The sequence below is a fragment of the Nasonia vitripennis genome, chromosome 4, assembly GCF_009193385.2.
Source record: "Nasonia vitripennis strain AsymCx chromosome 4, Nvit_psr_1.1, whole genome shotgun sequence".
Classification (NCBI taxonomy): domain Eukaryota; kingdom Metazoa; phylum Arthropoda; class Insecta; order Hymenoptera; family Pteromalidae; genus Nasonia; species Nasonia vitripennis.
In genome coordinates, this window is record NC_045760.1 from 29,540,271 (window position 1) to 29,555,448 (window position 15,178).

Consider the following 15,178-nt stretch of genomic DNA (forward strand, 5'->3'; position numbering starts at 1 on the left):
CATTGTCGGAAACACGAAATGTTAAATTCCAAATAAAAGCTCCAGATTTAATTTTCGAAAAATATCGACTGTGTTATGATAACGCTACAAGAGATTATACGATACTCCCGACTGGGTCTACAATAAGACATAAAGCCGTCTCAAAAAGGGTATATAATTGACTTTGCAAGTCTAATCGAATCTCCTTTAGTATATTTTAATCAGATTGAAAGCTAGCGAGACTCGCGAAATCACGTAATTAGTTTCCCTGCGCGTTTAACCCACCACCACCACTACTATAGCTCCCTCGAGAGATAGGAGATTGGAAGAAAACGAGCCTCGCCCTGGTGAATCTGGATGAGCGACTTGGCATCTAGCTCTAGATGCTATACACTCGGTTGACAAGAAGATTTACCAATTGGCGCTAAGCGGGGGGCAACAAACTGCCCGAGACGTTACAGCCGCGCGCGCTCAATTGACAGTGACGGTAGGGAAAAGCGTTGAGGCTTCTGATTTTTAGTTCATAAAGAGCGCCTGTGTAGTATAGTCGTGTGCCATTTTCTCTGCTTCGTTAGGAGAGTTATCTATCTTGATTTAGATTTTAATGCGATTCGGAGGAGAATTGAATGTAGATTCTAATGCTAGAAATAATCACATTCTACGGTAATAGAACACTTTTAAATCAAATTTATCATTCCCGAAGTCGCTGAAATTTCCGCACCAAAGTCAACGGAAGATTTCAAACTCCCCTTCACATTCTTGAAAAAAGCAATTTCGCCTATATTTCACCCTTCGATTCACACCGAGCCGATGCAATCACGATCGAGAGAATACAAATTCATTATCACAAGCCCCGACAGGAATCTCCAGCCGAATTGTTTCTCTCAGATTGGGCAAATACTGCTGCGAAATTTACGTTGTCGTCGTCGAAAAAACGGCGAAGCATAAAAGAAAATTGTATTTGCCAAGTGGGTCGATGAAGCAGTATATTTCAGAGAGAAACTGTACCACAATAAGTCGAAAATCGCTCTTCGAATAACGACAGTTTTAATAATTCCTTCTCATCGACGAACACGACCTTTAAAAATTCAATCATCCTATGGCAAGGTTACCAACGTCGACGACAAGCCTTATTCTCAACCATGCGCGTGGGTGTGCGCGGAATCGAAACAAAGAACACGTCCCGATGCCCACACGTATTGTTCATGTATAGGCAATAATCTTAGAGCAATATTAGAATATACAGTGTGTGTAACATACCAGAGGTGCTCCACGTTGAGTCCCGCCACATCTGGTCGCCCAGGTGGAGTATCCCACCGCCTTTTACACCACCTTCGTCCTTGGAGCCGCCCTCGTCGACGCCCCATAACTTTTTTGCCGAGGGAGCGATCTGAAAGCAGGCGAAAAGGGGGTCGTTAGAAAAGAGAGTGTCTTATACCACTATATATTACTGCATATGGGAGGTCGATGTACCCACAGGCTTATGTGTGGCGAAAGGACGCGTAAAGGGATTACGTACACGTATGCGTTCGGAAAAGTGGCGGGCTGTTGTTTTTCCCTATTAATCCGCGGGAGGGCTTCTGGAGAAGATTGCGTGCCATTTTTTGGATTTTTTTTTTTATTATTTCGCCTCGTTTCTACTTAGCGCTTTTTTATCCTCTATTCATGCAGGACAGAGCGGAAAACACGGACGCGCGTATACGTAGTAGCTTACAGTTTATTCATGCGCCGCAGCGCAACAACGCGCTGTATGCTGATGATTAAAAGTCACAGGAAGAAGAGGGAACAAATGGCGCCGGCTGAACTGCATGTTTGAGAAAGTCGTTGCGGAGTATTGTAAGGGAGATGGTAATTAAGGCGTATGTATTATGCATTACTGCTGGGCAATTAATTTTTCGTTTTGTAATGGTAGAGCATGAGTTTATTTACGTATTTTTATATGACACATTTAACCAAACCTATTGTTAAAACAATAGGTTATACGTTTGTGCCGAGTAGTAAAATGATAAAAATAAATGTGTAGAAATTATTCGTGTAGGAAAAATACGTTTGTGTAAGGTATTCATATGTACAGTTTTTTCGGTGTCGTTGTCACCGCCTTCTCGAAAGATTTCCTTCCATCTCACGCAATTTTCCACAAATCACGCAGCCGACACATACCAGCTTCTACATACGCACACACCACATACAACAACACGGAGACCAGCGACAGCTGACCTTGGCTTGAAAATCGCCGCCGCATATAATTCGAGGTCATCGAGGCGCGCCGCGTATTGCTTACGCACTGCACTCCATACAACCTCTGCGCTATACGCTGCATATACTCTCCGCAGTGGTCTTCAGGCGATATCAAGGTCACTGATGTAACACAGCAGGTATACTCCCCCGACGCCGCGACAATGCGCGGCTCGATCATCAAAAGCCATAGCGCGACAATCGACTAATTCCAGCTGGTCAGTAGATTATGTTGTGTGTGTGTGTGTGTACATGCCGCACTTTCGGACTTGCATAATGCAACGTCGAGAGCTGAGCAACTCGATATTGTGAGGCGTGTTACGGATAGCGGTTTCTCGCGAAATTTCGAGTACTTTTTGCGTGAGCCGATTATGCGGTGAGAAGCGCGTGGCGCAACGATGCGAATTTGCATGTGTGTCGATTCAATAAATTTTAATTGGACGAACGCTATGGAGCATACGTACATCGATTATTTTCGGAAGGTTGGATGAATAGTTTTGAGCAATTGGATTTTCGTTTTCCATTGCGTACTGCACGTTTGAACGTTATTCGGCGGGTTAGAATTGATGCTTCGATGCGTAGAGGATTTTGTTTCATTGAATTTGAGGTATATTCTTTTTTCCAAACTCGAGTTTGTTTTGAGCAGAGTTAAGCTTTTCATACTTAAAAAAAATTCAACAGATAACAATAGATAGAATTTTAGTAAAAATGCTTGTAAATTCAATTTTTCACTATCAAACGCGAATCACCTACCCCACTGAGAGAAAAGTAACATTGCAGCAAACATATATGTTGACTGTTAACATAGGCATGTTCGATTTGAGCCAATAATACGTATGTTAATAGTTAACGTAGCTATGTTTATTTATTTATTTATTCACCAGAAAATTTTTAATGTCAAATAGCTGTATGTTAATAGTTAACATATGGCTGCCCTTAACGATTTTTCATAGACTTTATGAAGTAATCAGATAAAAATTATTAGAAAACACACTTGTATGAATTTTATTAATGCTGAGTAACTTTACAGTGATATAATGTCAAAATTCAAAATTTTGTCTTTCATCGGCCTTTTAGGTCTAAATACCACGTCTGATAGTTCTAGAGATAAAATAATGAGTGTGATTCCAACTGATTCAGCAGCCTCTGGCATTTCCAAAAAGGTATATATCAACTAGTTTATCACTATTAGTTCAAAAGTTATTGGAAAAATTCTGTAGTGTGTTAAACATCATATCATGTGGCACTGTATGGTACGTGATCATAATCACGGCCACTGTCCTCGCGCGCGAGAGAGCTCGACAACAGACTGCTGATGTGCGCTTCTCACTGTATAGTTATATGTGTTAGAGGGAAATAATAGGGGCGAGAGAGATTTGATCAGGTGGCGATTAATGATGCGAGATTATACACTTTCACTCTACTCACACTTACTCTCTACAAACTTAAAATAGTAAAAAATTTTAATGTTCGAGGTTAATAAAAATTAATAATGATATGACCGGATCTAGATTTGTCAAAAAAATGTCGTAAGAACCGTGCAAGCACGGCAAGTGCCTTACGAGTATATGTGTTCCATCCTTGTCTAGGGGAGTGCTAAACTTCTCTCCTTTCATACAACACGTTTAGCGCTAACTGCGAGGCGCCTTATATATCAACCGGCATCATTTCTTACCGCTTGTGAGAGAGGAAAATCGAAGCGACGCTTAGCGGCGAAAATTCGAAGCTCCGAGTATCGAACCGCGTTTGCGCGCCAATTTATGAATCTGTTTAATAAAACTTATGTTACACTGAGAGAAAAGTAACATTGCAGCAAACATATATGTTAACTGTTAACATAGGCATGTTCGATTTGAGCCAATAATACGTATGTTAATAGTTAACATAGCTATGTTTATTTATTTATTTATTCACCAGAAAATTTTTAATGTCAAATATCTGTGTGTTAATAGTTAACTAATGGCTGCCCTTTACGATTTTCCATAGACTTTATGAAGTAATCAGATGAAAATCATTAGAAAACACACTTGTATGAATTTTAATAAAGCTGAGTAACTTTACAGTGATATAATGTCAAAATTCAAAATTTTGTCTTTCATCGGCCGTCATGCCAGAGGCTGCTGAATCAGTTGAAATCACACTTATTATTTTATTTCTAGAACTATCAGATCTGGTATTTAGACCCAAACGGCCGATGAAAGACAAAATTTTGAATTTTGACATTATATCATTCCAAAGGCACTTTGCATGCTTCCTTAGGTATATTCAGTTGCTTTTCGTTCTATTATTAATGATTTATTGATTATTCATGATAAATAATTCTTCAAGAATATTTTTTGTATGAAAGAGGATGACGGATCTTGAGGTTAGGCGGTACGAGAGAAACGCCATCTGCACGCAATACTACGCACGATAGCCATGAAATTCATATGTTAACTATTAACATACAGATATTTCCCGCAATATTTGTATGTATACTATAGAAATCTATAGTATACATACAAACTGTTTTTGTTTCGTACAGAATATTTGTAAGATGTACACGAATATATTAGCAACCATTGCTCCTAACGTGTGTACATGTTTACGGCAATGATATCTTTCTCTCAGTGCCAACGTAATAACACCAGCATTTATTTTCTCGGTCTCATTATAAACTTCCCGATTGTTTGCCGGTGGGGCAAAGCAGGCAAATTAATTAAGCCAAAGCAATCATCCACGAATGTTTGCATTGAATTAACCCGTCGTCTGAGAGGAGAGACAGCTCGGCAACAATTATCCGGATACATGTGTGCACAGGGTAAATCCATAGCGTCAACACATTTCTTCTCCTTATGAAAAAAAGCGAATGAGAAAAACTAGTTACCCCCCCCCAAAAAAAAAAGAAGCCAACGAAAGCTCCCGCGAATATACCTATACACCCACACAGAGAATGAAAGGAGAAGCCGAGCGTGTTCGAGAGTCTGGCTCAGCCTTCAAAGCGTTCTCTAAGGGCATAAGAAGTTTTCCGCGAAACACACGCACACACACGTCGGAACTCAGCAGACAAGTCCGCATTAAAATATATACATACATATGGACTAAGCGCGCGTGCTCTACGTCCGATAGCGCTGAATTAGCCGGGACAGCTTTCCAAGTTCGCGTACCTATACATTCACCTACATTCGAGTGTCGCATAGCGCAGGTATTATATAGATACTTTCTTACACACACACAGAAGGCACTGGTCCCCTGCGAGAGGGCTGATTAATTCGTCCAATTAAAGTTGGAAGCCGAGCGAGTATAGCGTTTAAGCGTGATGATAACAATAACAATAGTTTTATCTTTCCGTTGCGAGGCTCTTATGCAATTTATCATCGGAATGCAGGACGCGCGCACCGCACATCAGAGAGGAAGGAAAGTCGTGTGTAAAACGAGGAAGAGAAACAGATGATAAGCCTGCTGCTGCTGCTGCTGTACCGAGCTGTCTAATCCGAGGCGATCGCGTCATCGCCCACGTAATAGTATACGTGTGCGAAGAAGCTATGCGCTTTCGCTTATAATGACATGTGGCGTAAGCGATGATGATGCCGCGCCGCGAGAGACTGTAAACAAAGCCGAGCAGGTGCATTGTATAGTATACAGAAAAAGACGGCGCAGAGTCGAAGTTCAATCTCGAGAAGTGGTCAGTTTAATCCCCCCCCCCCTCTCTAGAACTCGCTCCAGCGCAATAACGCAGCCACTCGACAGGTCGATCCTCCTCTTACCTCCTATAGATACATGTATACACACGATATTATACAGAGAGCTATATACGCGGAGCCGTAGTTCGGCGAGAGTAAAGGTATAGAGGAAAGGCTCGGTCAGTCGAGGGGTTGATGATAACGCCGGGCAAAGTATCGACCGGCTCTCTCTCCGCACTGTGTACACGAAAATAGGGAGACTCCTCTTCTCTCCGCTGTATGGTACACACTGTGCGACGTAGCTGTGTTATACGCGTGAGGAATGTGGGCGTCAGGTGTTTTTTTTTATGAAAGAACTTTTTAAAGTCTGAAAAAAATTTATGAAGTCTGCATATTCGGTTGCAAAGGAATGTGTCGTAACACTCGGCGCTGAGAAAGCGCGCCGAGTGAATAGACCCGCGAGGTTTTTCAACCGCGTTGCATATGTTTTAAAATTCTGTAGTTCTCTGCACAGCAGCGGCAGCGTTTATTAAAAATAGTAAGTGTATGCGCGATTCCTCGAAAAGAAAATCCCGATCCGGAAAATTCCATTTCCGTGAAAAAAATTAGTAATTTTCACTTAAAACCCAAATGCCCTCGCTTTCACCACACGTCTCTCCCGCAGAGTTAAAACTCGGCTCTCTCGAGTGTATACGAAGCATGCAAAACTCGACGTAGAGAATTTTTCGCGCTCACTCGGGCATTAAGCGCATGGTCCCCTCGACGTTTAAAAAAAAATGAGCAATTTCCCTCGACGCAAAAACAGAGCCGCGGCGACACACTGTTTTGTACACGAGAAATATAAGTGTTCGGATTGTTTATTTACAACGTCGAGGTGGAGGATGTAATAAGCGTTACCTAATAGCGCGGCTTGTATCGCTCTCTCTTGAGGTGAGCTGGAAACCGTGAAACGTAGCGCGACTACGGCTTGTGAACAGTCGTTCGTTTTGTCCGTTATAGTTTGGAATTGATACCCACCCTTCGGTAATGCGCTGTTCTAACCCAGTTCGACGTGTTATCGTAATTACACACCGAGAGGGCAGTGATTTAATACTTATACTCTTATAAAAGAGGAAAAAATTATACCTTCCAGTCCCTACACTGCACCGAAGCCAAAGCAAAACGAAAAGCCGACGACAAAAGTCACTAATTCACCTTCCATCCCTCTCTTCGTACAACCGCCGGCGTCGCGGTGACTCGATGACTCAAGCTCATATGAGTATGTAGTATATACCGACTCCTGATGCCGCCGACGTCTGTCTCGCATCAGGTGTCGTGTAATTGATTCCGTTGTCTCGTTACACGAACCCGCGTTTAGTACATAGACTCGTCGAGTGCGCGGTACATGCGCTGCGCGCGCGAACTGAGGTGTGTGTGTGTGTGTGTGTGTGTGTGCGTACACAGCGCTAGCGGGGCCAGCGACCCCTCCCCCCGGGGGCAGAGTAAGCGCGCTCGAGAGGAGGCTCAGGTCACGGCCACTGTCCTCGCGCGCGAGAGAGCTCGACAACAGACTGCTGATGTGCGCTTCTCACTGTTAGTTAGTTATATGTGTTGGGAGGGAGGGGGAAATAGGGACGAGAGAGATTTGATCAGGTGGCGATTAATGATGCGAGATTATAGACTTTTTATTGGCGCTGCCGAGTCGACGGATACTTTGTAATTTCTGGATGGGCTTCAAGTGCTCCGGAATCGAGGGTGTGATCGATTTGCGTTAGGTGTCGGGTGTTCGATTAACAATCTTGTGACAAGTGTTGAAACAAATTTTAGTTTTTCCTATTTGATACTCTCTACAAACTTAAAATAGTGAAAACTTTTAATTTACGAGGTTAATAAAAATTAATGATGATATGTCCGGATCTAGATTTGCCAAAAAAATGTCGTAAGAACCGTGCAAGCACGGCGAGTGCCTTACGAGTATATGTATTCCATCCTTGTCTAGGGGAGTGCTAAACTTCTCTCCTTTCATACAACACGTTCAGCGCTGACTGCGAGGCGCCTTATATACCAACCGGCATCACTTCTTGCCGCTTGCGAGAGAGGAAAATCTAAGCGACGCCTAGCGGCGAAAATTCGAAGCTCCGAGTATCGAACCGCGTTTGCGCGCCAATTTATGAATCTGTTTAATACAACTTATGCTATGAGTCATTATTTTTATTTGTGTCAAGAATGTAAATAGAACAATATCGATTTCCAATTGACGTCACCTCGGAAATTGAAAATTGAGAAAAATTTATGACACGTCTGAAGTCGGTCGTTGGATGACATTTCAAACTTGCACTTATGTCACGCTTACATGTGACCTAAAAAGTTATTTAAGTTAAATTTTTTTTCTCAATTTTTGATAATTTCAAAATATTTCAGGACATACGCACTATAAGAAAGTATACTAATCTCGTGACTTAAGTGGAACGTTACTACACGACAGTCCTACGTTTGTGAACAACAAACTATATTTTTTATTGTACTATCGGCGTAAAATGCAAACGCATGTAAATCACATTCTTACAGCACAAAAAAGCAGCATGGGATAGAGGCAGCAGTCGAGAGTTAGAAAACAAACGAGCAAAAAGTGAAAACAGAGAGTGAGCCTAAAGAATTCGCAATACATAAACACGCACACAACACCTAAAATTTTCAAACGACACATGCCGAGAGCCGAGATATTTTCTAAGCAGGCGAGGCCAAAGCTAATTGATTATGCCGAGCATACGAGCATATACAGTCACGAGAAAGTTTTCAAAGCCAGCAATAGAGAAGAAAGATACAGAGCTGGGGTCGAAACGGACTCGCGCACATTATTACGTTTCCCACTTCGGAAGCGGCAGCTCGTCCCTCTCTTTCGCAACGATTTTTTTTCCCCACGAGCCATAATACTCTCCTGTAATAGCTCGAATAGCGCTGTGTATGTGTGTACGTCCGCGTAATCGGCGAGCTGCTCTTTCTAACCGGCCAACCTGATCCTGACAATGTTTTATGGTCCTCCGGTAGCAGTCATCGCGACTCCACTGCTATACTACTACTGGTTCCCCCTTTCGATTTCTCAAGCGCGCGCGCGAGAGAGTTACTTTTTTGAATTACGAGTGTTATATATTATGCAGTCTTGGATGTAACCGGCATCCGTTGTATACGTTTCAATTTCGCGCTGAATTTTTTCATATTCAACGAATTAAGAAGGTTTTATAGCTACTACGTTGGTCGAAATCCGCACATTTTTTAACTTTTCGTTTATTTTTTATTTATTTATTTTTTTTTTCATTAGTGCCCTGGTAGCAAATGGTCGATAAGTTCTGGCCCGTTCCCTAGCGACTCGGTAGAAATGAAACCCAGAATCCGTCGAGAAATATGCGTAATTTCTACGCTGAAACCCGAGCAATCGTGTACGGTTCAGGCCAGGCACAGGAATACTAGAAGTATATGACGCGTATTGTAGAGGTTGTCTGCTATGTTATACAGCAGAATAGCACAGCAGACAGAACTACAGTTCTCACAGTTTCAGTCAATGTCAAATGATGAATATTTAGCCTATTAATTCATCTAGAATGAATTTGAAGGGAAAATATGATTTTCAAAGTGCCCATTAAGAGTGAAAACCTAACCCTACACATGCATACTGTCATATATGACATAGTACGTACAAGCATGCTGTACTGACTGACTTTGTGTTGTTCAAGTGCAATTACTGTGTGAAAAGTGTCATCGATGCTCAAAGTCACCAATGGTGAGGTTTGCACATGCATTTCAATCTCATCAGTATGCGAGCGCAGTCACTGTCAACCACCAAATGTCTCATAATCATGCTAAATCCTTGATATTGAAGTTTGATGTCTGTTCTTTTGCATTAAGACTTGTTAAATTATTTAGAAACAGCCTGCCATCTCAGTTTCCACTTAACAGTCTTGGTTCAGCTTTGCACCCTGAACCCTATGGCTTTGGCGACAAAAATACAGGTGGGTCAATACATGAGTTGAATTCATACCATCTAGAATAAATTCAACTCAATATATTGTTGCAACATGCCAACACAAATTAAGTTGCAAAATTTCAACTATCTGAGTATGATAGTTTTCAAATGAGAGCCAAAATAAAATTGTGAAAAAAGTAATCAAAATCAATAAAATTTGATTTTGGCTCTCATTTGAAAACTATCATACTCAGAGAGTTGAAATTTTGCAACTTAATTTGTGTTGGCATGTTGCAACAATATATTGAGTTGAATTCATTCTAGATGATATGAATTCAACTTTCATGTACACAGCTACCTGCATTTTTTGACGCCGAAGCCATAGGATTCAGGATGAAAAGCCGAACCAAGACTGTTATGTAAAAACTGATATGGCATCTTAGCATTAAATACATAAATGAGTACGACGAAATTGCGGTTTCTGATAAGAAGCTGTGTTAAACAGCAAAAATTAAATCATTGATATCTCGACTTGTAGTTACCCTAGCTTTCTGAAAATTTATTTAGACGATTTTGAGGCATGCATGAACCGGTATAAAAAGTTACAGAATTTTTTGAGCGTCATTTTATTTTGGAACTCCCTTAAACTGATTAGATACTGTTTTGGGATATGTGTGCAATGTGTATCATTGCTGCCATTTTTCCACTAACGTTAATGGAACTCGCTCATACTATCTAATATTAAAGTGGTTGCTGGTCACGAAAGTTTTAAACTCAGAAGTAAATCAGGCCAGCGAATCGCGCCGGCGAAGAGTAGCTTAAAATATATCAAAAATTAGCATATTCCGAATATCACGTAAGCGTTACAAAGAAGCTGTTTAATCCGACAAAGATCTCTCTCGTGGCTTGTCCAGTCGGTCAAGGCTATTACGGTTTTCGAATCCGAGAATTTACCGTTCGATTATTGCATCGAATAATTTTTACATCTAAAACTATACGTGTACAGCAGAAAAGACAACACGTAGTCCTCGCTGACCTTGGCACTCGACGGTATTATACTCTTAACAAATAACAACAAGCTGCAGAAGTTACTTCAGAGTTCTTAGAAAGTTCTGCGACAGAATATCCATAAATCTAACTCCGAACAAATCTCTATTATCCGAAGAAAGACACATCCATACGTTCCTCCCCGCGAAGTAAATAGTCCGAATTCTAAAGTACCACCATCCCAACATCCAAAAAAATCCAGTCCAGAATAATATAAAAGCGAAAGTTTACGGCACCGGAGTCTCGAAATTAGGCGCCGCGTGCATACATCACGCTGTTTAACTTTCGCATTTTCGCGTTGTTACACAAAGAAAAAAACAGACCGCGAGGCCATCCACCCACACTCGTCGTCTCGTTCTCTCTTCCTTCCTTTCTCTCCCCTTCGCTGTGTATAATCCCAGACTCGACGAAAATTCCGTCGAATTTTCCGCGTAACGTACACCCACACACACACAGGTTCGTTAACGCGATCGCTAGTTAGCCTTTCGTTAAATTTGCGAGTCGCAATGAAAACTCGGGTTGAGGCGAGTCGCGAAAAAATTACGAGAGCTTCTCGTTTTCCGCGGTCATACCGGGAAATTAATCGCCGCGAGCAGTGTGTATTCGGTAATAATTCATGAGCGGCAGCTATTTTTAGCCCCGGTGTGTTGTACACCTCGGCGGGCTGAAAAGGGAAGAGATTAAAAATAGGATCGCGAGTCGAGAATTAAAGTCTCAGTATTAACGCTTAGAGTTGAAGAATATGAAAAAAATGTCCGAGGGACACACACGCACACTCGGTATATAGTTACGAATGAGCGGATAGGAGGCAGCTAGGCACGCGGGGTAATTCGGTTTGACGACAGCGAGAGAGCCGCGAAAGCGAATCAATACGAGATAGAGGCAGTAAACCAATGGCGGCAACTTCTCTCTCTCTCTCTCTCTCTCTCTCTCTCTCTCTCTCTCTCTCTCTCTCTCTCTCTTGAAAACAACTTCCGGCCCTCTCAGTTCAATACATGTCCTTACGCGAGAGAAAGAGAGATACTCTTATCGTTTCCGCAAGAAATCGTGCAAATTCGTAAAAAATCAGCCGATCAACTGCGAACAATTATACAAGCGCAGAAGAAAAGTGAAAACAATCGAGCTCGATGTCATAACGATCGCGCAATCATCGAAGCGTGGGCGACGACAACAGAGAGAGAGAGAGAGAGATATTACGCGCGACGTCGAGTTCTGCCACGCGATCGTATACGCTATATAACCGAGAGAGAGAGAGAGAGAGAGGGCTGATCGATAAATACACTCTCTCCTCGCCGCCCGTGTGTTATATACACGGCTAATGAGGATATTGTTGCTGGCCGGCCAAGCAGCACGTCTCGGCACTCGTGTGCTACTATATACAGGCCCTGCGACGCGATTTTTCGCGGTTGAGAGGAAAGAAGAAAGAAAGAAGCGCATCGTTAGGAAGAAAGCGATAATTGACTCTACACGATGCAGAGAAGAGGTCAGTCGTCGTTAAAACAATCATTCGTACATTGTGGATCATAAGATTATAACACACGAGAGATACCCATGACGCAAGACACAAAAATTAACGGAAAGAGAGAGAGAGAGAGAGAGAGAGAGAGAGAGATAGAGATATCTAGGTTATGGTAACACGCGCACGCATAATGAGGAATAAATTCGTAACGATTACGTTATACGTTGCCGTGCGTCACCTTGAATTAAAGAAACACACACGACTCTCTCTTTCTCCTCCGACGTGCGCGAATCGAAGGCGACACTCTCTCAGGTATATTACAAGAACACCCTTGACGAAACGAGAGAGAGAGAGAGAGAGAGAGAGAGAGAGAGAGAAAACGAGTCGAAAATCTCGGCCCTCTGACGCACTGGCCGCGATCGATCCCCCTCTGCGAACTTTTCTCCGGCTCTATTTTTTTTCTAGACGATCTCAACGACGTGTATACAGGTCTAATTCAAGAGAGAGATATGGGAAAAGTATCGACTCGCTGTGGGAAATAAAATGTCGACGAGTGAAAAGAAGAAGAAGAAGGCGAGTACACGTCGCGTGACAGGTGCCTCGCACGGTTTCTTTCGGGGGCTCTTTTTTCGGTTCGTGCGGAGAAGCAGCTTTTATGCCAATGCGGAAAGAGCCACTACTCTCTCTCTCTCTCTCTCTCTCTCTCTCTCTCTCTCTCTCTCTCTCTCTCTCTCTCTCTCTCTGCGCGCAGCTGTTCGGCGCAAGCGTGTAGATGTGCCTGCTGCTGTTATTTACGATTTGGAATTGTTCGCGTGAAGTGTACAGTGGGATGTTAGAGGCTAAAAATAAAAGTTTACTGGACTGGACTCGAAAATCGGGCACTTTTTTAAAATGAATAGTTGAACTTTGTTTTGGACATCAAAGCAAAAAGCGAACTCGTAAAAAATCCACCGAGTATTCCGAGCTTCCTGTAATTTGAAAGCTTATTCCAGCATTACGCGACTACGCGAATTGGCTTTAAATCCGATTACCTCTCCCGATAACTCTCCCGCACAGCAACTCGGCTAATTTTAATCTCCCGGAGTAAACAGCCCTTTCCTCGCTCGTCCTTAAATTTTCCGGTAAAACAATCCGCGTCGTCGGGGTGAGTAAGTAATTCAAAGCAGCCCAAGGGAAAGACACAACGCGTGTGTAATATCGACGCTGCACCGTCTCCCCCCCCCCTTCTCCCACACGCTATATACCAACCAAGTAAGGTCAGCCGGCGAACCTCTGAACGAAAGAGAGACGACTAGTCGTCGGTGTACCGACACACGGGCGTCGCGTGGAGTGACTCACACAGACGCGAATCGATATCTATATAACACACGGCTCTCTTTTCTCTCACTCATATACTAGCTTGCGCGCGCACGAGTCTACGGCTATTATTATTATCATCGCGAGGATATTTTGCACGAGATGCTCCTTTCGACACGCGTCGTCTATGGGGCTTTGTGAGAGAGGAGAGAGACTCTCTGCCGTGTATATACACGCTCTACCTTTCCGCCTTTGACTGATCGATTGGTTAATGGAATCAAAGGCACGACCGCTGCTCTGGGCTTTATTAGATCGGCGAGGCTGTGCTCCGAAGCTTCTGACGCCATCGTTGCTGTGGCAAGACCTTATTGGCTGTTTATTAACTTTAATTATTATGGCACGAGGAAGGAAGAAGAAGAAAAAAAGGCACCAAGGGGGCTCGGCCTTCCGGACCTTACGGAGAAAATCGAACGAGTGTATAACTCGTTATTATCGAAGGTCGACTCTGCTTATCGGGGTTTTTCCGCGTTCATTGAAACATTGCACACACGAGCATTGTTGTACAGCACTGTGATCTAGAACGATAAGAGGCATCATTGCTATCTGAAGTTGTGCGGCGTTATCGCTTTGAAAAATCATGTGTGTACTATAATATAATACTGACCATGAGAAACACGAAAAAATAGACAGCCGAAGGTTACACGTTTGCTTCCGCGAGATGAAATACAGAATGAAGACTAGTGCAGCAGATGAGAACGCGACATTTGCCTCGGACTGACGGACATGACCCTTTCGTGCGAGTTTTTCGATTCCCTCGATATTATACTCGTGCCGTTATTCAATTGGACTGCATGTGGAAGTGAAGACAGAGAGGAATGGAAAAAAAGAGGGAAAACAAAGGACTCGATAGATGCCGGCTTGTACTTTCATGTGGGGACGTTCCGCGCGCTGGAGAAGTTTAATTGAAAACTATTCGACGATCGAAAGAGCTTTGGGAAATTGTATGCGATATGATATAGTCAGTCTACCGTGGATATTAGTTCGCTCTCGAGTATAGGGATTCGATCATTTTTTATAAATAAACTCCTCTCACACCCTAACCTCAAAACTCGGCAGAACATATGCGAAAACGCAAAACCGAACCTTATCGGCAAAACGCGAGCTCAAACAAAGGCTGAGCTGAAAACCCGATATGAATTTATTTAAAGTCCTCCTTCTCCCTCTCTCTCTCTCTCTCTCTTTCTCTCCTTCTCCGCCCATCCTTTCAACGTACACACAACAAAAGTGCCGCAGCTCATCGCGGCGACGAGACTGCGCGTCGTCGGCCGGAACGTTCTCGGCGAGGGGCTTTGAAAGCTCTCTCGTCTTTGTGTCCCAAACGCCGCTGATTACACCGGCTTAGGAAATGCAAGGCTTCGTGTTCCAGGAAGTAAACAAACCCGACTTTTTAACCTGTGTGGGACGACGAGAATCATCAACCGCTTGTATATTGTGTAAACGTGCGAAGTATCTTTGGTTTTTAAAACGTGTTTATTCGACGAAGCGGCCGGAAACACGATA

General features: G+C 42.9%; 1 protein-coding gene and 2 non-coding genes across 11 annotated transcripts in view; all 3 read right to left on the reverse strand.

Annotated features, from left to right (window-relative positions):
• Positions 1-15,178, reverse strand: part of LOC100123444 (maternal protein pumilio) — a 60,384-nt gene that overhangs the window by 38,641 nt on the left and 6,565 nt on the right. For all 9 annotated transcript variants that reach the window (XM_032599262.1, XM_031930665.1, XM_031930664.1 and 6 more), the window contains one exon: positions 1,240-1,369. In XM_032599262.1, coding sequence (XP_032455153.1) covers positions 1,240-1,369 — 130 coding nt within the window. The remainder of the gene's footprint in view (positions 1-1,239; positions 1,370-15,178) is intronic.
• On the reverse strand, positions 3,733-3,837 carry LOC116417501. The gene has a single exon (XR_004227751.1). It is a non-coding gene; the product is annotated as a U6atac minor spliceosomal RNA (small nuclear RNA).
• Positions 7,784-7,888, reverse strand: LOC116417502. The gene has a single exon (XR_004227752.1). It is a non-coding gene; the product is annotated as a U6atac minor spliceosomal RNA (small nuclear RNA).